Raw genomic sequence first — 13,665 nt, 5'->3', positions numbered from 1 at the left:
CACCTCCCCAAAATCAGTAAAACAAAAACATCTATAGCCTCTCATCCATGACTGTATCAGAAAGATGATTTTGCTTTTGTTCAACTTTTGAGACTACAACACACTTTCTGCCCGTGAGCTTTTCTCGTAGCCATGGTCCTCGGTATCTTCTAGGCGGAGACATGCTCAGGCTACATTTGTGAGGCTCTGGGACTTTTGCTCTGGGGATGATGCCTGTTACATTCGGCGTCTGAGGACATTCAGAAGTTGCTGTCTGGGGTCAGTCCCAGGAAAAGTAGTTTTTACTAAACAAATAGTTTTTCTCAAGATGTGGTAAATCATGTAACTAATTTTTTAAATTAGCTGCTAGGAAGCTTAGAGCCAAATTTGTATGATAATAGCATTTCTGGTTTTATCTTTTCTGTTGAGGTCCCTATGCTCTTATTTCTTCACCTCCTTTGTCTTATCTTTCTATTGTGTATTTTGTAAGCAGCATAAAGTATTTCTGGAACATGGCCCAGAAAGCAAATAATTATATAGTCATGGCAAAATACAATGGGGCAGACCTGGGTGAGTTACACATTAGATTTAGTCTGATCCTTAGGTCTTTATTACTGCCAGCCCCCGACTCCTCCCACCCCCCTAAAAAAAAAGTTTATTATTCAGAAGAACATTACATGGATGTTCTCAGTGAGATAAAAGTTAGATCCTATCTTTACTTTAAAAAATTGGTTCAGATTAACATACCAGTTTTAATATAAGGACCAGAATGACAAAATAAATTGATACTAACATTGAGCACAGTTTATGGGCAATGTCAGCATTAATTCATTCCTGTCCAGTTATTAAAATAAGAGAGGCCTTAAAGTGTCCCTCTGGAATAAATGGTATGTGGTAATTGCCTAACACCCTAGCAGGCTGTGAGGTACAGTGCTTTCAAAAGAGAGGCATTGGGCTTCCCTGGTGGCGCAGTGGTTGAGAGTCTGCCTGCCAATGCAGGGGACGCGGGTTCGTACCCCGGTCCGGGAAGATCCCACATGCCGCGGAGCTGCTGGGCCCGTGAGCCATGGCCGCTGAGCCTGCGCATCCGGAGCCTGTGCTCCGCAACGGGAGAGGCCACAACAGTGAGAGGCCCGCGTACTGTAAAAAAAAAAAAAAGAGAGGCATTGTTCTTATGACTAAAAATTATTTCATTCTTCAGTATTTCCATTTGGTTCTTCGCTGATGAATAGCAGTAGAAGTTGACTTGGCCAAGCTGTGCCGGATAGGCCTCTTTCACAAATATCCACAGTCAAGAGTTCAGTGGGAAGGCAAAACCTCTTCTGCTATGTGTGTTCCAGGAATGGTTATAGAGCCCCAAGGGAATCTTCATTAGACTGACAGCTGTATTAAGGCCTGCAGTGTGTTACAACATCCTAGGAAACATACCAAAGATATACCAAGTTGTAAAGAGTATAGTATGCACATCTATTTGTACAGATGCTGAAGAAACAAAATGTACAATGGTTTTTGTCAAGAATATTTTCTGGAGTTGAATTTTAGATTAACTTGTATAGGAAATGAGGTACATGGTGGGGTGTGGTTACAGATAAAGGAAGAGACTTAGAAGAGCAGAGTTCAGATATTTTTATGTGTGGGAAATGAGACATGGGGTCTAGAATCACACACTGCTTAATATTTGTAAGTGTGAAAGGCATGTTTCGAACCAAAATGACTTCCCCCTTTCTTTTACACATTTATTCACCCTAAGATAAATTAATTAGCATGAGAATTTGGAAATATCAATTTTAAATGTTCATGCTCTGATCTAGCATTTTTATTACCTAAAACCTTAGAATTATTTGTACAAGGGCACACGATTTACATTTAAAGATTTGATTGCAGCGTTAGACAAATTGGTGAAAAATTGGAAACCAAACTTTCTAAAGGTCTTTAAAACAGCATCCTCAGATATAGCAAAAGAACTGTCAGGGAAAGATGAAGGAATTGGAGATTTTTTTTGGACTTTTCTGTGATGTGGTTATTTTATTCTCATAGTGGAAACAAACATTGAAACCCTTAAGTTTCAGTTAAAAGTGTCTTACACATGCTTAAGATGGATGTATTGCAGGTGAGACAACAAAGTTGTTGATTTCTTTTCCTTGTTCTAGTAGAGCATCTTGTCCTCTTTTTTGGTGATTCAATTTTTTTTTTTTTTTTTTTTTTTGCGGTACGCGGGCCTCTCACTGTTGTGGCCTCTCCCATTGTGGAGCACAGGCTCCGGACGCGCAGGCTCAGCGGCCATGGCTCACGGGCCCAGCCGCTCCGCGGCATGTGGGATCTTCCCGGACCGGGGCACGAACCCGTGTCCCCTGCATCGGCAGGCGGACTCTCAGCCACTGCGCCACCAGGGAAGCCCCTTGGTGATTCAATTAAATGCATCTTTTTTGGTAAATTTTTAAATTGAGGTATAATTGATGTACAACATTTTCAGGTGATCCAATATTTGTATAGACTGCAAAATGATCACCACAGTAAGTATAGTTAGTTAACATCCATCACTGCACAGTTAAAAAAATTTTCTTAAGTGTGATAAGAACTTTTAAGATCTACTCTTAGCAACTTTAAAATGTGCGATACAGTATTAACTGTAGTCACCATGCTGTACATTACATCCCCAGGGCTTATTTTATAACTGGAAGTTCGTACCTTTTGCCCTTCTTTACGTCATTTTTTTTAACATCTTTATTGGAGTATAATTGCTTTACAATGGTGTATTAGTTTCTGCTGTATAACAAAGTGAATCAGGTGTAATTATACATATGTCCCCATATCTCCTCCCTCTTGCGTCTCCCTCCCACCCTCCCTATCCCACCCCTCTAGGTGGTCACAAAGCACCGAGCTGATCTCCCTCTGCTATGCGGCCGCTTCCCACCAGCTGTCTATATTTTACATTTAGTACTTTACATCATTCTTAATCTTTAGTTTTCCTTATTCAAAATAAAGAAAAATGTTCATGGACTGTCTCTCATGCCCCTTTCAGCATGTTGATGATCAAAGGCTTAAGCTTTTACCACCTACACATTACTAATTTTTTTGACTCATGGAAGTCAAACCAACACAGATGGAGAAGAGTGATACAACCAGGGAAGGGAGCACTTCCCTGAGAGCTCTACTGGACATTTTTCTTAACAGTCATTCCTGCAGGTCTATGTATATTGCAAAGTACACCCATACCTGTTGGAATTGGGGTATATACTCACTTTTTGTGAACATGGCTTAGGAGATAGAGAAGCCCAGGTTTGAATCTTGGCTCCAACACCAGTCATTATATGACCTTGTGCAAGTAATCTCTCTGGCTCGGTTTTCTCATCTTTAAAATGGGAATGCTCTTAGTTTCTATCAGTTGGATCAGTTGTGAGGTGTAAATGCACAGAAGCTCACACAGGGGAGACTCACAAACTCTCACCACAAAGGACTGCTGTGTGCACCTGCCCCCTGATCATAGTTATCTTCCTCCTAAGCCTGAGTTTTTACCTCAGCATGCTTTTTACCCATCTTCCACTAATAAAAAACACAAATGTTCCATGAATGTCTTAACTGGAATTCCATCGTTCTGTGTGGACTGAGTGGGAACCTTTCTGTATGATAATTCGATAATATTTATTAGTTTTAAATGTTCAGGCCCTTTGACTCAGTAGTGCTAAGAATTTATGCAGTAGAGGTACTTGTACAAGGGCACACAATTTTTTTGTACAAAGATTTGATTGCAGCATTACAAATGCGTTAGTTGACAATTGAAAACTATACACATACATAACAGGGATGAGATCGATCCGCTGTTGTGTCTCCCTCTGAAGGAATACAGTTCATAGAATGAGGTAGGGATGTAGGAATGACACAGGAAGATATCCAACGTGTATTAAAGTAAAACAAATGAGAACATGTTATTTGCAGTAGGCTCCCATTTATTAATGTTTTATTTCATAGACTTTCCTCCATGAAACACGTCTGCCTATCCTTTTCTAGTTTCCTGTTTTCCTTTTCACTGGGTTTTTGTCATTCTTCCTGTTTGGCTTGAAAACAAAAAATCAAATCTATTAGGGCTTGGCACTTCAAGTAACGAGTTGATTGCAGGGTTAACAGTTATTTGGTCAATGTAAGTTTTTCTGATTGATTTTGGTAATTCTAGACAAGTCGTGGACATGTTCAGATTTATTGACATTGTTCTTAGTTTTGTCTTGTGTGATATCCTTTCCTTTTTCTCATTCCATGTTTATAATTGGTAAATTGGCAAAAGGTTTTCCTTTTATTTAAAGAACCAGACCAGCCTTCTGTTATTACTAGTATTTTTATTTATTTAAAAAAAAAACCAAACAACTTTGCTTCAGAGGAAGGAAACTAAAGACAGAAAAACTTCCTACCAAATAGTGTGAGTAAGTGACGTCATGTGGAACAGCCTTCTGTTGAGGGTGTGTGGAGGGACGAAGAAGTGGAACGGCTGCTGCTGAGCATCAGGGTCCCTCTGGAGGTCTGTAGTGCTCAGGGCTCCGTGCTCTCTGCCTCCACGCTGAGCTTACAGGGAGAAGAGGGAGCTGTTACTGCCATTAGGAATTTGTGTGGTAAGAGCGGTGGTGTCATTTGGTGGAGCAATATTAAGTGGCACAAAATCTGTTTTAAATCTGTAAATTTGAGGAAAAACTGTACAGAGAAAAGTGATGTTTTAAATGCTAACACTTTCAGGATGAATGTGAGATCTTCTCGACCTGTTAGGTAAACTCATATCAACTTACTGTGGTGGTTTTTCCTAAAACTATCCTAATATTTCTAACAGTATGAGAATGCCCCTCTCCCTATGCCAGCGATACAGCCTGATTTGTATCCAGTAAGCATGTATGTCCTGTCTTTCTTTTCCAACAGCAGTCAGAAACAGAGACTGTCCATCTGTTCATCCCAGCCCTGTCTGTCGGCGCCATCATCGGCAAGCAGGGGCAACACATCAAACAGCTTTCTCGCTTTGCAGGAGCTTCTATTAAGGTACTGTTCTGCCAGCTGTGGCTCTCCTGGTGCTTTAAGGACAGCGAGTTACAGAAATGTGAGTCTTCCTGCCACTCTGTAATTTGAATTGAATGTGGCAGTCTATATTGGGGTTACCTAAGTGTGTGACAGAGAACTCCAAACAACACTAGCTTAAACAAGGTAAGTTAAATTCTCTCTCCAGAAAAAGTAGTCTGCAGGTACGCAATTTGGCGTTAGAATGGTGGTTCTGCCCCACCGCATTCCTGGATATATATTCCTTCTAGCTCATCTTCCCTGGGCGTGGCTTTGGTCCCTCACACTCCGAAATGACACTATTTAGTGCCCGAACAATCAAGGCTGTGGTCCTTTTAAGGAATATACAAATTGACAAAGGCTTGATAAAAGTCATAGCTTTCTTCAGGAAAACATCAGTCTATTGGGGGGTTTATTTTGGTTACATTTTATAAATATATATATATAAATAATTTTATTTTTGGCTGCATTGGGTATTCGTTGCTGCGCACAGGCTTTCTCTAGTTGCAGCAAGCGGGGGCTATTCTTCGTTGCGGTACGCGGGCTTCTCATTGCAGTGGCTTCTTTTGTTGCGGAGCACAGGCTCCAGGCGCGCGGGCTCAGTAGTTGTGGTGCACGTGCTTAGTTGCTCTGCGGCATGTGGGAATCTTCCCAGAACAGGGCTTGAACCTGTGTCCCCTGCATTGGCAGGCGGATTCTTAACCACTGTGCCATCGGGGAAGTCCAATTTTATAAATATTTAATGCAATTTTTAATTTGAATATAGTACCAAAAAAACCACACTGCACTCAAATGTTTATAGTATCTTTATTTATAACTGGGAAATGGGGAAGAAGCAAATGTTCATCAGTGGCAAATGCATAAACTGTGGCCCGTCTATATAATAATTACTTAGCAGTAAAAAGGAGGGAACTATTGATACATAAAACAACTTGAGTGAATCACATGTATTATGCTAAGAGAAAGAAGACTCAAAAGGCCACATACTGTATGATTCCACTTATATGAAAATTCTGGAAAAGAGAACTATGGAAATTGAGAAAAAAAAATCAGTGGTTGCTAGGAGTTGGAGGTGGAGGGGTTGAAAACAAAGGCAGCATGAGGAAATTTTGAGTGACAGAAGCTGTTTTTATGTTGATTGTGGTGGTATTTACAACTATGTATTTGGTACCAAAGGAGTGAGCGTTACTGCATGTAAACTACACAGTTAATAAAAAAGCAAAACACACAGGAAAGCCCTCATATTCTCTCTTGTAGCAAAAGATAAAATAACGTGAGCAGAAAATGCAGCCAAAATAAACAAATGGGTAAAGGAAAAGACATGATAAAAGACCAAGGGGTGAACTAACTTTACTATCCTGTTAGTTTCCTGATTACTGAGTTAATCTGTAAAACATGCTCACACATGCAAAAAGAACCTAGCAGCTTTGTTTTGGAAAAACTGCGACGAACATTTCATGAACTAGAAGAACTGGGTATTTAGACGTTTGGCTCTTTTTCTTTCTGGCTTTAATGGAGGTTTTATGATGAGGTTAAAATATTTTTGTTTCCAAAAAGTCTGAAACATGCATAATCTGAAAGATTCATCAGCACTCCTAACACTTTGCTACATTTCCATAATGTAAATTTCCATATATGTACTTACTTTAATAGGCATATATTTGGTATTACCAAATAATAATCATTTGTGTTAACTTACTGGACATTAAGATTGTTCCTAATTTAACCTGCACAGGGGTAGACAAAGTTCTTTTGGTCAAATTGTCATATATAACCTTATCCTTTAACGTAAGTCTACAAAAGTGGGTTTGGTGAGGCACAGGGCATGTGCTTTTTTCAGGCTTTTGAGAGATTGTAGCAATTTGTACTCCTAACCTCAGTGTACAAGTGTCCTCAGCCCCAGCCCTCTATCACCAGTGTTGACAAAGATCCTTTTTAAAAAAAGGAAACCTTAGTCAGAAAGATGAAGAATGATACCTTCTTTTTGGGGTTTCCTGTGAATAATCCTAAGAGTGTGGTCTAAAAGGAAGTAATTATTGGCTTGTTTTACAGACTCACAATTAGTGCCCAGCAATAAAGTAGCAATAGTATTAATTTGGGTCTAAGTAACAGAAATGTTAGCTTTATTTTGAGGGAGGAAGCATGAGTCTATTAAAAGTAAAAAACATTGTTTTGATTATGAAGGTGTGGAGAAGGGCCTACTAGACTATAAGTAATTGACAGTGATCATACTGAGTGGTAGTTGGGATGGCTTTTATTGTATTTTTTGCTTCCTGTTCTCATTATTTACTATAGGGAATTGCTTCTTGCACAGCAAATATCTAGCAAATTTTTTTCTTTTAAAACACTTCCTACCAGCCAACTCCCCAAATCCTTTCTTACTAAGGGAATGCTGGTTTCCTCTCCCTTCAACAGTCTCTGCAACAATTCCCTAGCCTAGGCTTTTTGTGTCATTTCATACGCTCTGCCAAAACAGAAGAGTCTGAGTTTACTTTTCTTCTGCCAAATTAATGTTAGTTTATTCCATATGTCAGTCCAGCGAGTGTATTTTGAGGGAATGTACCGATAGGCTTAGACTGGGAACCTAGCAGTTTCTTGCACATACAGGAGGCCCAGGGTGTTGTGATGCGCGTGGGCCAAGAACCACCCTTTGAGCACCCACTGGTGTAGTGACAAGGAATGTGATGGTGGAGCCAGACCCAGCTCTCCCTCCAGCTTCACTGGACTGTGTGATCATGGGCCAGGTGACTCACCTTCTCTAGCCTTTGGCCTCTCCATGAGGCAGTACCTCGTCAGGAAATGGTGAGGATTAGGTAGAGGCTGCATCTGGACTTTTACATTAGGGCCAGGCACAGTGTAAGTACACAGTATACGGCAGGAGCCGTAACTAATGAATCCACATTAATCACTGCTTCATGTAACTACCTTCCAGAAGGCTTTCATTCTACATTTCAGTAAGTCATGTGCAAATGACAGGCTGGTTGGTGTAGCATTTCTATTGGTGGCACCTGAAAGTGTCATAACCCGTTACTGGGTCTGTTACAGATCGCTCCAGCTGAAGCACCAGATGCTAAAGTGAGGATGGTGATTATCACTGGGCCACCGGAGGCTCAGTTCAAGGTATGTGCTCTGGAGTGTGTGCACAGGTAACAAATGAATGGATGTCTTCTTTTCGGGAAATCCATAACCTGGCTTCTCCTGTAAAAAAATCTAATACTCAGTAGAAAGAATCTCTCAATGGAAATTTCTAAGACTAAGAACAGAGTAGAAACATACCGCAAATTACACTTTAAAAATAAACCAAAGCCTTTGGTTAATTTTGAGAGTTCTGTAATGGTTGTTGGTTTTGACTATCTCCCAAAGGAGAATTTGCTCAATGCCCTGTTAGCATGTGTGAAGGTGAGACCTTAAGACTGAAATTTACAAGTCTGATTCATATGCCTTGCTGTTCTCAAGTTTTTCCTCTTGTCCCAGAGAGGCCTCAACCTTGAATTAAAATGTCCCCGTTTGCTCTTACCCTTGGGTTAGCCGTTAGCCCTTGTCCACAGTCGGTCAACAAGCCACTCTAATCTTTTGAATTTTAGAGGTAGAAATGGCAGGAACTCTTAACAGCATTTGTCCTGGTGTGAACCATTGGTCATACTGGGGTTTGGGGCCTTTGGGGCTGGAATGCCTCCCACCATGTCCTGAGTGGTGGTGTAGCAGGGTGATGAAGAGCAGAGACCTGGTAGCCAGGTTGCTGGTTCAAAGCCCAGCTTTACCATTTACCAGTGGTGTGATCTTGGGCAAGTTACTTAGCCTTTCTCTGCCTAGTTCCTCATCTATAAAATCGGGGTTAAAAACACCCACAAAGTTTAAATAAGGTTTAAACAATATATGAATTGCTTAGAATAGTGCCTGACACAGGAAGTACAACATAAATGTGCTGGTGGTGGTGCTGAGCAGACTTGGGATGAATCAGACTAAGACCCTGCCAGATCCTCAAATTCACAAACGTATACCTTTGAGTATGTGATTTCTCTCATAAACTCAGTAGGGTGTCTTGTTTGTCATAGGTAAAAGCAGCTACTCAATTCAGTGCAATTTATCCAAAACTCCTGTCTTGTTCCTACCACTCAGCAGCTGTGTTAACAGGATAACTCTTTAACCTTACTTCTCTTAGCTCTAAAATGTGGCTAAGTTAACAAGTGCCCACTTCTTCCCTCCTTTAAACCATCACTTTCTTTGACCTCTATTTTTCACTAAAAATCGGAAGCTTTTTTCACTTCATTTACAGGAAGAACAGGAAACAAAAGGAGGTGCTTTGAGATGTGGGGGTACAGTTGGCTAGCCTCAAACTTGGGTCAAGAAATTTACTTCCTCATACCAGCCTTGTGGTCCAGGCAGTTCAGATCAAAACTCAGAGATGCTGAAAATTGCTTCCTTTCCCAGACTTACAGAGATAGTCACTTTTAGTTTGAAATACTAAAAGATAAATACAAACATCAATTATGGTCTTATTCTATAAATGGAATTAACTGTCTTGCAGTTTTCATAATGCTTGTATGCTGGGGAATTCAGAGTTTGTTTCCCTGTATCCTCCTATGCCTGTATTGTTCAGTTGTCTTAAATGGGACATTTAAGAAAAGCTATAATGCTTAAATGTCATTTATGTGATCAGTGATAATAACAAATAAATTATTTTATTTTAGACATCTAAGTAATAGTAAACCTCCTAACCCATATTTTTTCTTATGAATTCAAGAGCTTGTTTCGGAGGACAATGTATATCCGTTGTGTCCTTTGACTGTGTTGATAGCTACATCTGTGGCCTGAGACTGAGGATGAATGGAAGACAGGGTACTAAGATGGATTCTTTTTTTTTTTTTCCTGTAACCCCCTAAATGAGCTTATCATCTCTGCACCAGTGAAAACGTGTTCGGTACTTTTGTTTTTGTTCTCTGCTGTGGCAGCTTGTCAGATGAAACCAACTCTGACTTCTTTTTCCTTTGGTGTATACCAGAGCAAATTAATGGTTGTACATAATAGGAGAGGTTTAGTATGTATAACTTCTAGTTGTATGCAGCAAGTGACAGGATGTGTTTGACTATAACTGTCAGATGTGTATGTTAACTTGATTTTGTAGCCTTAGTCGAAGTAGAAACCATCTGGCTAAGATGAAGAAATGTTTAACTAGAAAATTCCTCGCTGGCCCATGTAGACAGCGGCTTGGCTTCTTGTGAGCCTCGCATAGGTGGCTCTGTAGTTCCTCTGCAGTCCCTTTTACTCAAGAAAAACGCAGTTACTATCTTATTGCCAACAGGAGAGGTTTTACCTTTCAAGACTGGAGAGCAAATGGTCATTTGCAAAAATTTTAGTTCGGCTGACTGCTAACTTATTGCCTTTAACCGTTTTTGTCAGAAGAATGTGGTTTAATCTTATTTTATCAATCATTCAATTGCCTCATCTGTGATGTATAGTTATTATTGTTGTCAACCTTTTCTAGGACTTCCTTACTTTTCCACCTCTTGTGCAACGTTCCACAATCTATCAAATGCAGATGTATCACTGCAAAGGTCTGTTCCAGTGGATCCGGGCCATCTTTAAAGTTAATGGACCTTTTTGCATTTCCTACATGAATGACACTGATGAGATATGTTCTCATCTGTAGGCTCAGGGAAGAATTTATGGAAAAATTAAAGAAGAAAACTTTGTTAGTCCTAAAGAAGAGGTGAAACTTGAAGCTCACATCAGAGTGCCATCCTTTGCTGCTGGCAGAGTTATTGGAAAAGGAGGCAAAACGGCAAGTACTTCAGCAAAACCTGTGCAGTGGTATGAAAGGGAAAGCGTTGAAAGGTACTTAGGAGTTCCAAGTCCCTAAATTTTGGCTAACTTATAAAAAGCAGGACCGTCTGGGCCAAGGTTTGGAGAAGACTGCCTTTTGTTCCTCCTGGGTGTTGGTGTCAGCTACCAGTGAAAGCAGTGCCTCTCTTTCAGACCACTTTGTATGGGAGAACTGTCTCATATTTATAAGGGGCATTTTGCATTTTCTGTTGTTATACATCAGCTTTTTACTTTTATTGTGCAAACACTTAATGACATGAAAAGAAACTTTAAAAAATTTCATCTACATTTATAACTTATACCTCTGTAACTGAAAAAAGCAAATGGTTTCCAGTTTCTAACACATAAAACTTCCAAGTCATTTTCAAAGCTATTTACAATTCTGAAGTGATTGAAAGTGTGTATTTTGGAATCAGATTTTCAGGGGTTGAATCTGGCTTAGTTTTAATTACCTTGAAATGGGGACAATACTAGTAAACGGATAGAATTATTAGTATTATTAGATGAGATTATAAATATAAAGCCAAAGCTCAGTATTTTGGTTACATAGTAAGGAAATGGTAATTAAAAAAAAAAACAACTCCACTTAACATGATTTGTATTTATCTCCTTCAGGTGAATGAGCTCCAGAATTTGTCAAGCGCAGAAGTTGTTGTCCCTCGTGACCAGACGCCTGATGAGAATGACCAAGTGGTGGTCAAAATAACTGGTCACTTCTATGCTTGCCAGGCAAGTGGGCTCTAGTGTGATAAGTGAGCTCTTCTGCTTCTTCCTTCTTCCTGAGTGATCCTCCTCCCATGCGTGTCCCCATGTCATATAAATATTTCAGGCTGCTTGGTGCTTAACACTTTTAATCCCCCTTTAAGCAGGTGATTTCAGAGACTCTGCTAGGAGAAACTAATAAGTATGTATCTTTAATCTTCAAAAAAGTTTCAATTTGAAGTTGTTGAAATGGAAGAGTAAATTAACTTTTGATCATACTTGATCAGGTAGAAATTTCAAAGCTCTCTCCTACTGCAGGTTGCCCAGAGAAAAATTCAGGAAATTCTGACTCAGGTAAAGCAGCACCAACAGCAGAAAGCTCTGCAAAGTGGACCACCTCAGTCAAGACGGAAGTGAAGGCTCAGGAGACAGCCCACCACAGAGGCAGATGCCAAACCAAAGACAGATTGCTTAACCAACAGACGGGCGCTGAACCCCTATCCAGAATCACATGCACAAGTTTTTACCTAGCCGGTTGTTTCTGAGGACCAGGCAACTTTCGAACTCCTGTCTCTGTGAGAATGTATACTTTATGCTCTCTGAAATGTATGACACCCAGCTTTAAAAAAAGAAAAAAATTAGGGGGTGAGGGAGGGAAAGAGAGGAGCTCTGCACTTCCCTTTTGTTGTATTCTCAGTATAACAAATATTCTAATTTTTCTTAATATTCATTCCCCCATAATGCCAGAAATTGGCTTAATGGTGCATTTACTAAATTCATCAAGTAAATAAAAATAGATTGCTCCTATGTCCAATTGTTAAAATTGGATCAGAATAGGATTATTACAAGAACTTAAATGTTAAGCTGTTAGCATAGAAAAACTGTTCTCAGTTTTATCTAACACTAACACAAATAACCTAAGGGAAGTGCTGAATGGTGTTGGCAGGGGTATTAAATGTGCATTTTTACTCAACTACCTCAGGTATTCAGTAATGCAATGAAAGCAAAATTGTTTTGTTTTTTTCTGAAAATTTTATATACTTTATAAAGATAAGTCCAACTGTTTTTTAAAAAATAAAATTAGCTAACAGGCAAATAACTGAGAAAAAAATTTTACTTCTGGCTGGTGACAGTAAAGCTGGAAAATTAATTTCAGGTTTTTTGAGGCTTTTGACAGTTATTAGTTGGAAAATCCAGTAAACGTTCAGTGATACGGAGCAGTGCCTATATTTGGAGAGCAGCAAATACCATTTATTTTTTTGTTTATGGTAGGGAAGTTTTTGATGGTACTAACAGAGCAAAGTGGCTGCAGGAGGTTTTGGAACGGCTAGTTTTAATAAATGGCTTCAGGAGACTTCAGGGTTTTTTTGTTTGGCTATGTGATTGAATGCATAAATGCTTTGTGCTTTTGACTATCACTACCTAAAGCAAGTGTATCTATGGAGACATGCAGCTCCTGTGAACTTTAAATTGATTGGCAAGAAGAAAGCTTCAGCTTGCCTTACAGGATGCTTAGTTTGCCAATATATTTCAGACCAGTTGGTCTATGCTTGGAGCAGACCCCAAAAGAATTGCTTTGTGAAGACCAATGGGGCAGTCAGACGGTGTGACAGTGTTTAAAGGCAATAAAAAGGCTACATCTCCCCGTGCCAGGCACTGTCATGAGCCTCACACTAAGCTATTTTGAAGATTTTAAGCAATGATAAATCAAGAAGAATGAAAGGCCACCTAGAATATTACATAAATTGCAGCAGGATTTCTGTATTCTCTGCAACCAGTTATTTGAAAATAAGTCAAAAGGTAGAAAAATACAAGAACAACTTTTGGAATATAATTTGAATGACTGTGATACAATAATACATTTGACCTTTGATACTGAACGCATTCGCCCATTTCCTACCTTGATGGCAAAGCCTGGTATGTACAGTTATGTGGGTGTGGGTGGTCTCCAAGGCCACACTGCTCTCAGAATTGTGTTTCTTTTGTTCATTAAATGATCACAGTCGTTATATTATACTGATCTGAAGGGCATATATAATAACCCTTAAATCATTTTGCTTCATTTGTATTTCAAGATGAATTTCTACAGACTAGGTAAGTTTTTCTGAAGATCACTGTATCCTTTAAACA

General features: G+C 39.6%; 2 protein-coding genes across 5 annotated transcripts in view; one reads left to right on the top strand and one right to left on the bottom strand.

The window, feature by feature from the left end:
- The window catches only part of IGF2BP3 (insulin like growth factor 2 mRNA binding protein 3), a 138,436-nt gene extending 126,266 nt beyond the window's left edge, over window positions 1-12,170 (top strand). The window contains exons 11-15 of the mRNA XM_027102675.1: window positions 4,879-4,995; window positions 8,056-8,130; window positions 10,661-10,792; window positions 11,449-11,562; window positions 11,854-12,170. Coding sequence (XP_026958476.1) covers window positions 4,879-4,995; window positions 8,056-8,130; window positions 10,661-10,792; window positions 11,449-11,562; window positions 11,854-11,952 — 537 coding nt within the window. The 3' untranslated portion in view covers window positions 11,953-12,170. The remainder of the gene's footprint in view (window positions 1-4,878; window positions 4,996-8,055; window positions 8,131-10,660; window positions 10,793-11,448; window positions 11,563-11,853) is intronic.
- MALSU1 (mitochondrial assembly of ribosomal large subunit 1) overlaps window positions 5,799-13,665 on the bottom strand; it is a 29,088-nt gene continuing 21,221 nt past the window's right edge. For all 4 annotated transcript variants that reach the window (XR_003432030.1, XR_003432032.1, XR_003432031.1 and 1 more), the window contains one exon: window positions 5,799-8,208. The gene's annotated coding sequence lies outside the window, so the exon portion shown is untranslated. The remainder of the gene's footprint in view (window positions 8,209-13,665) is intronic.

The sequence above is a fragment of the Aethalodelphis obliquidens genome, unplaced genomic scaffold (assembly GCF_003676395.1).
Source record: "Aethalodelphis obliquidens isolate GAN/ISIS:26980383/991018 unplaced genomic scaffold, ASM367639v1 scaffold5, whole genome shotgun sequence".
In the NCBI taxonomy this organism is placed as follows: Eukaryota; Metazoa; Chordata; class Mammalia; order Artiodactyla; family Delphinidae; genus Aethalodelphis; species Aethalodelphis obliquidens.
This window is presented reverse-complemented; position numbering and strand designations above follow the sequence as displayed.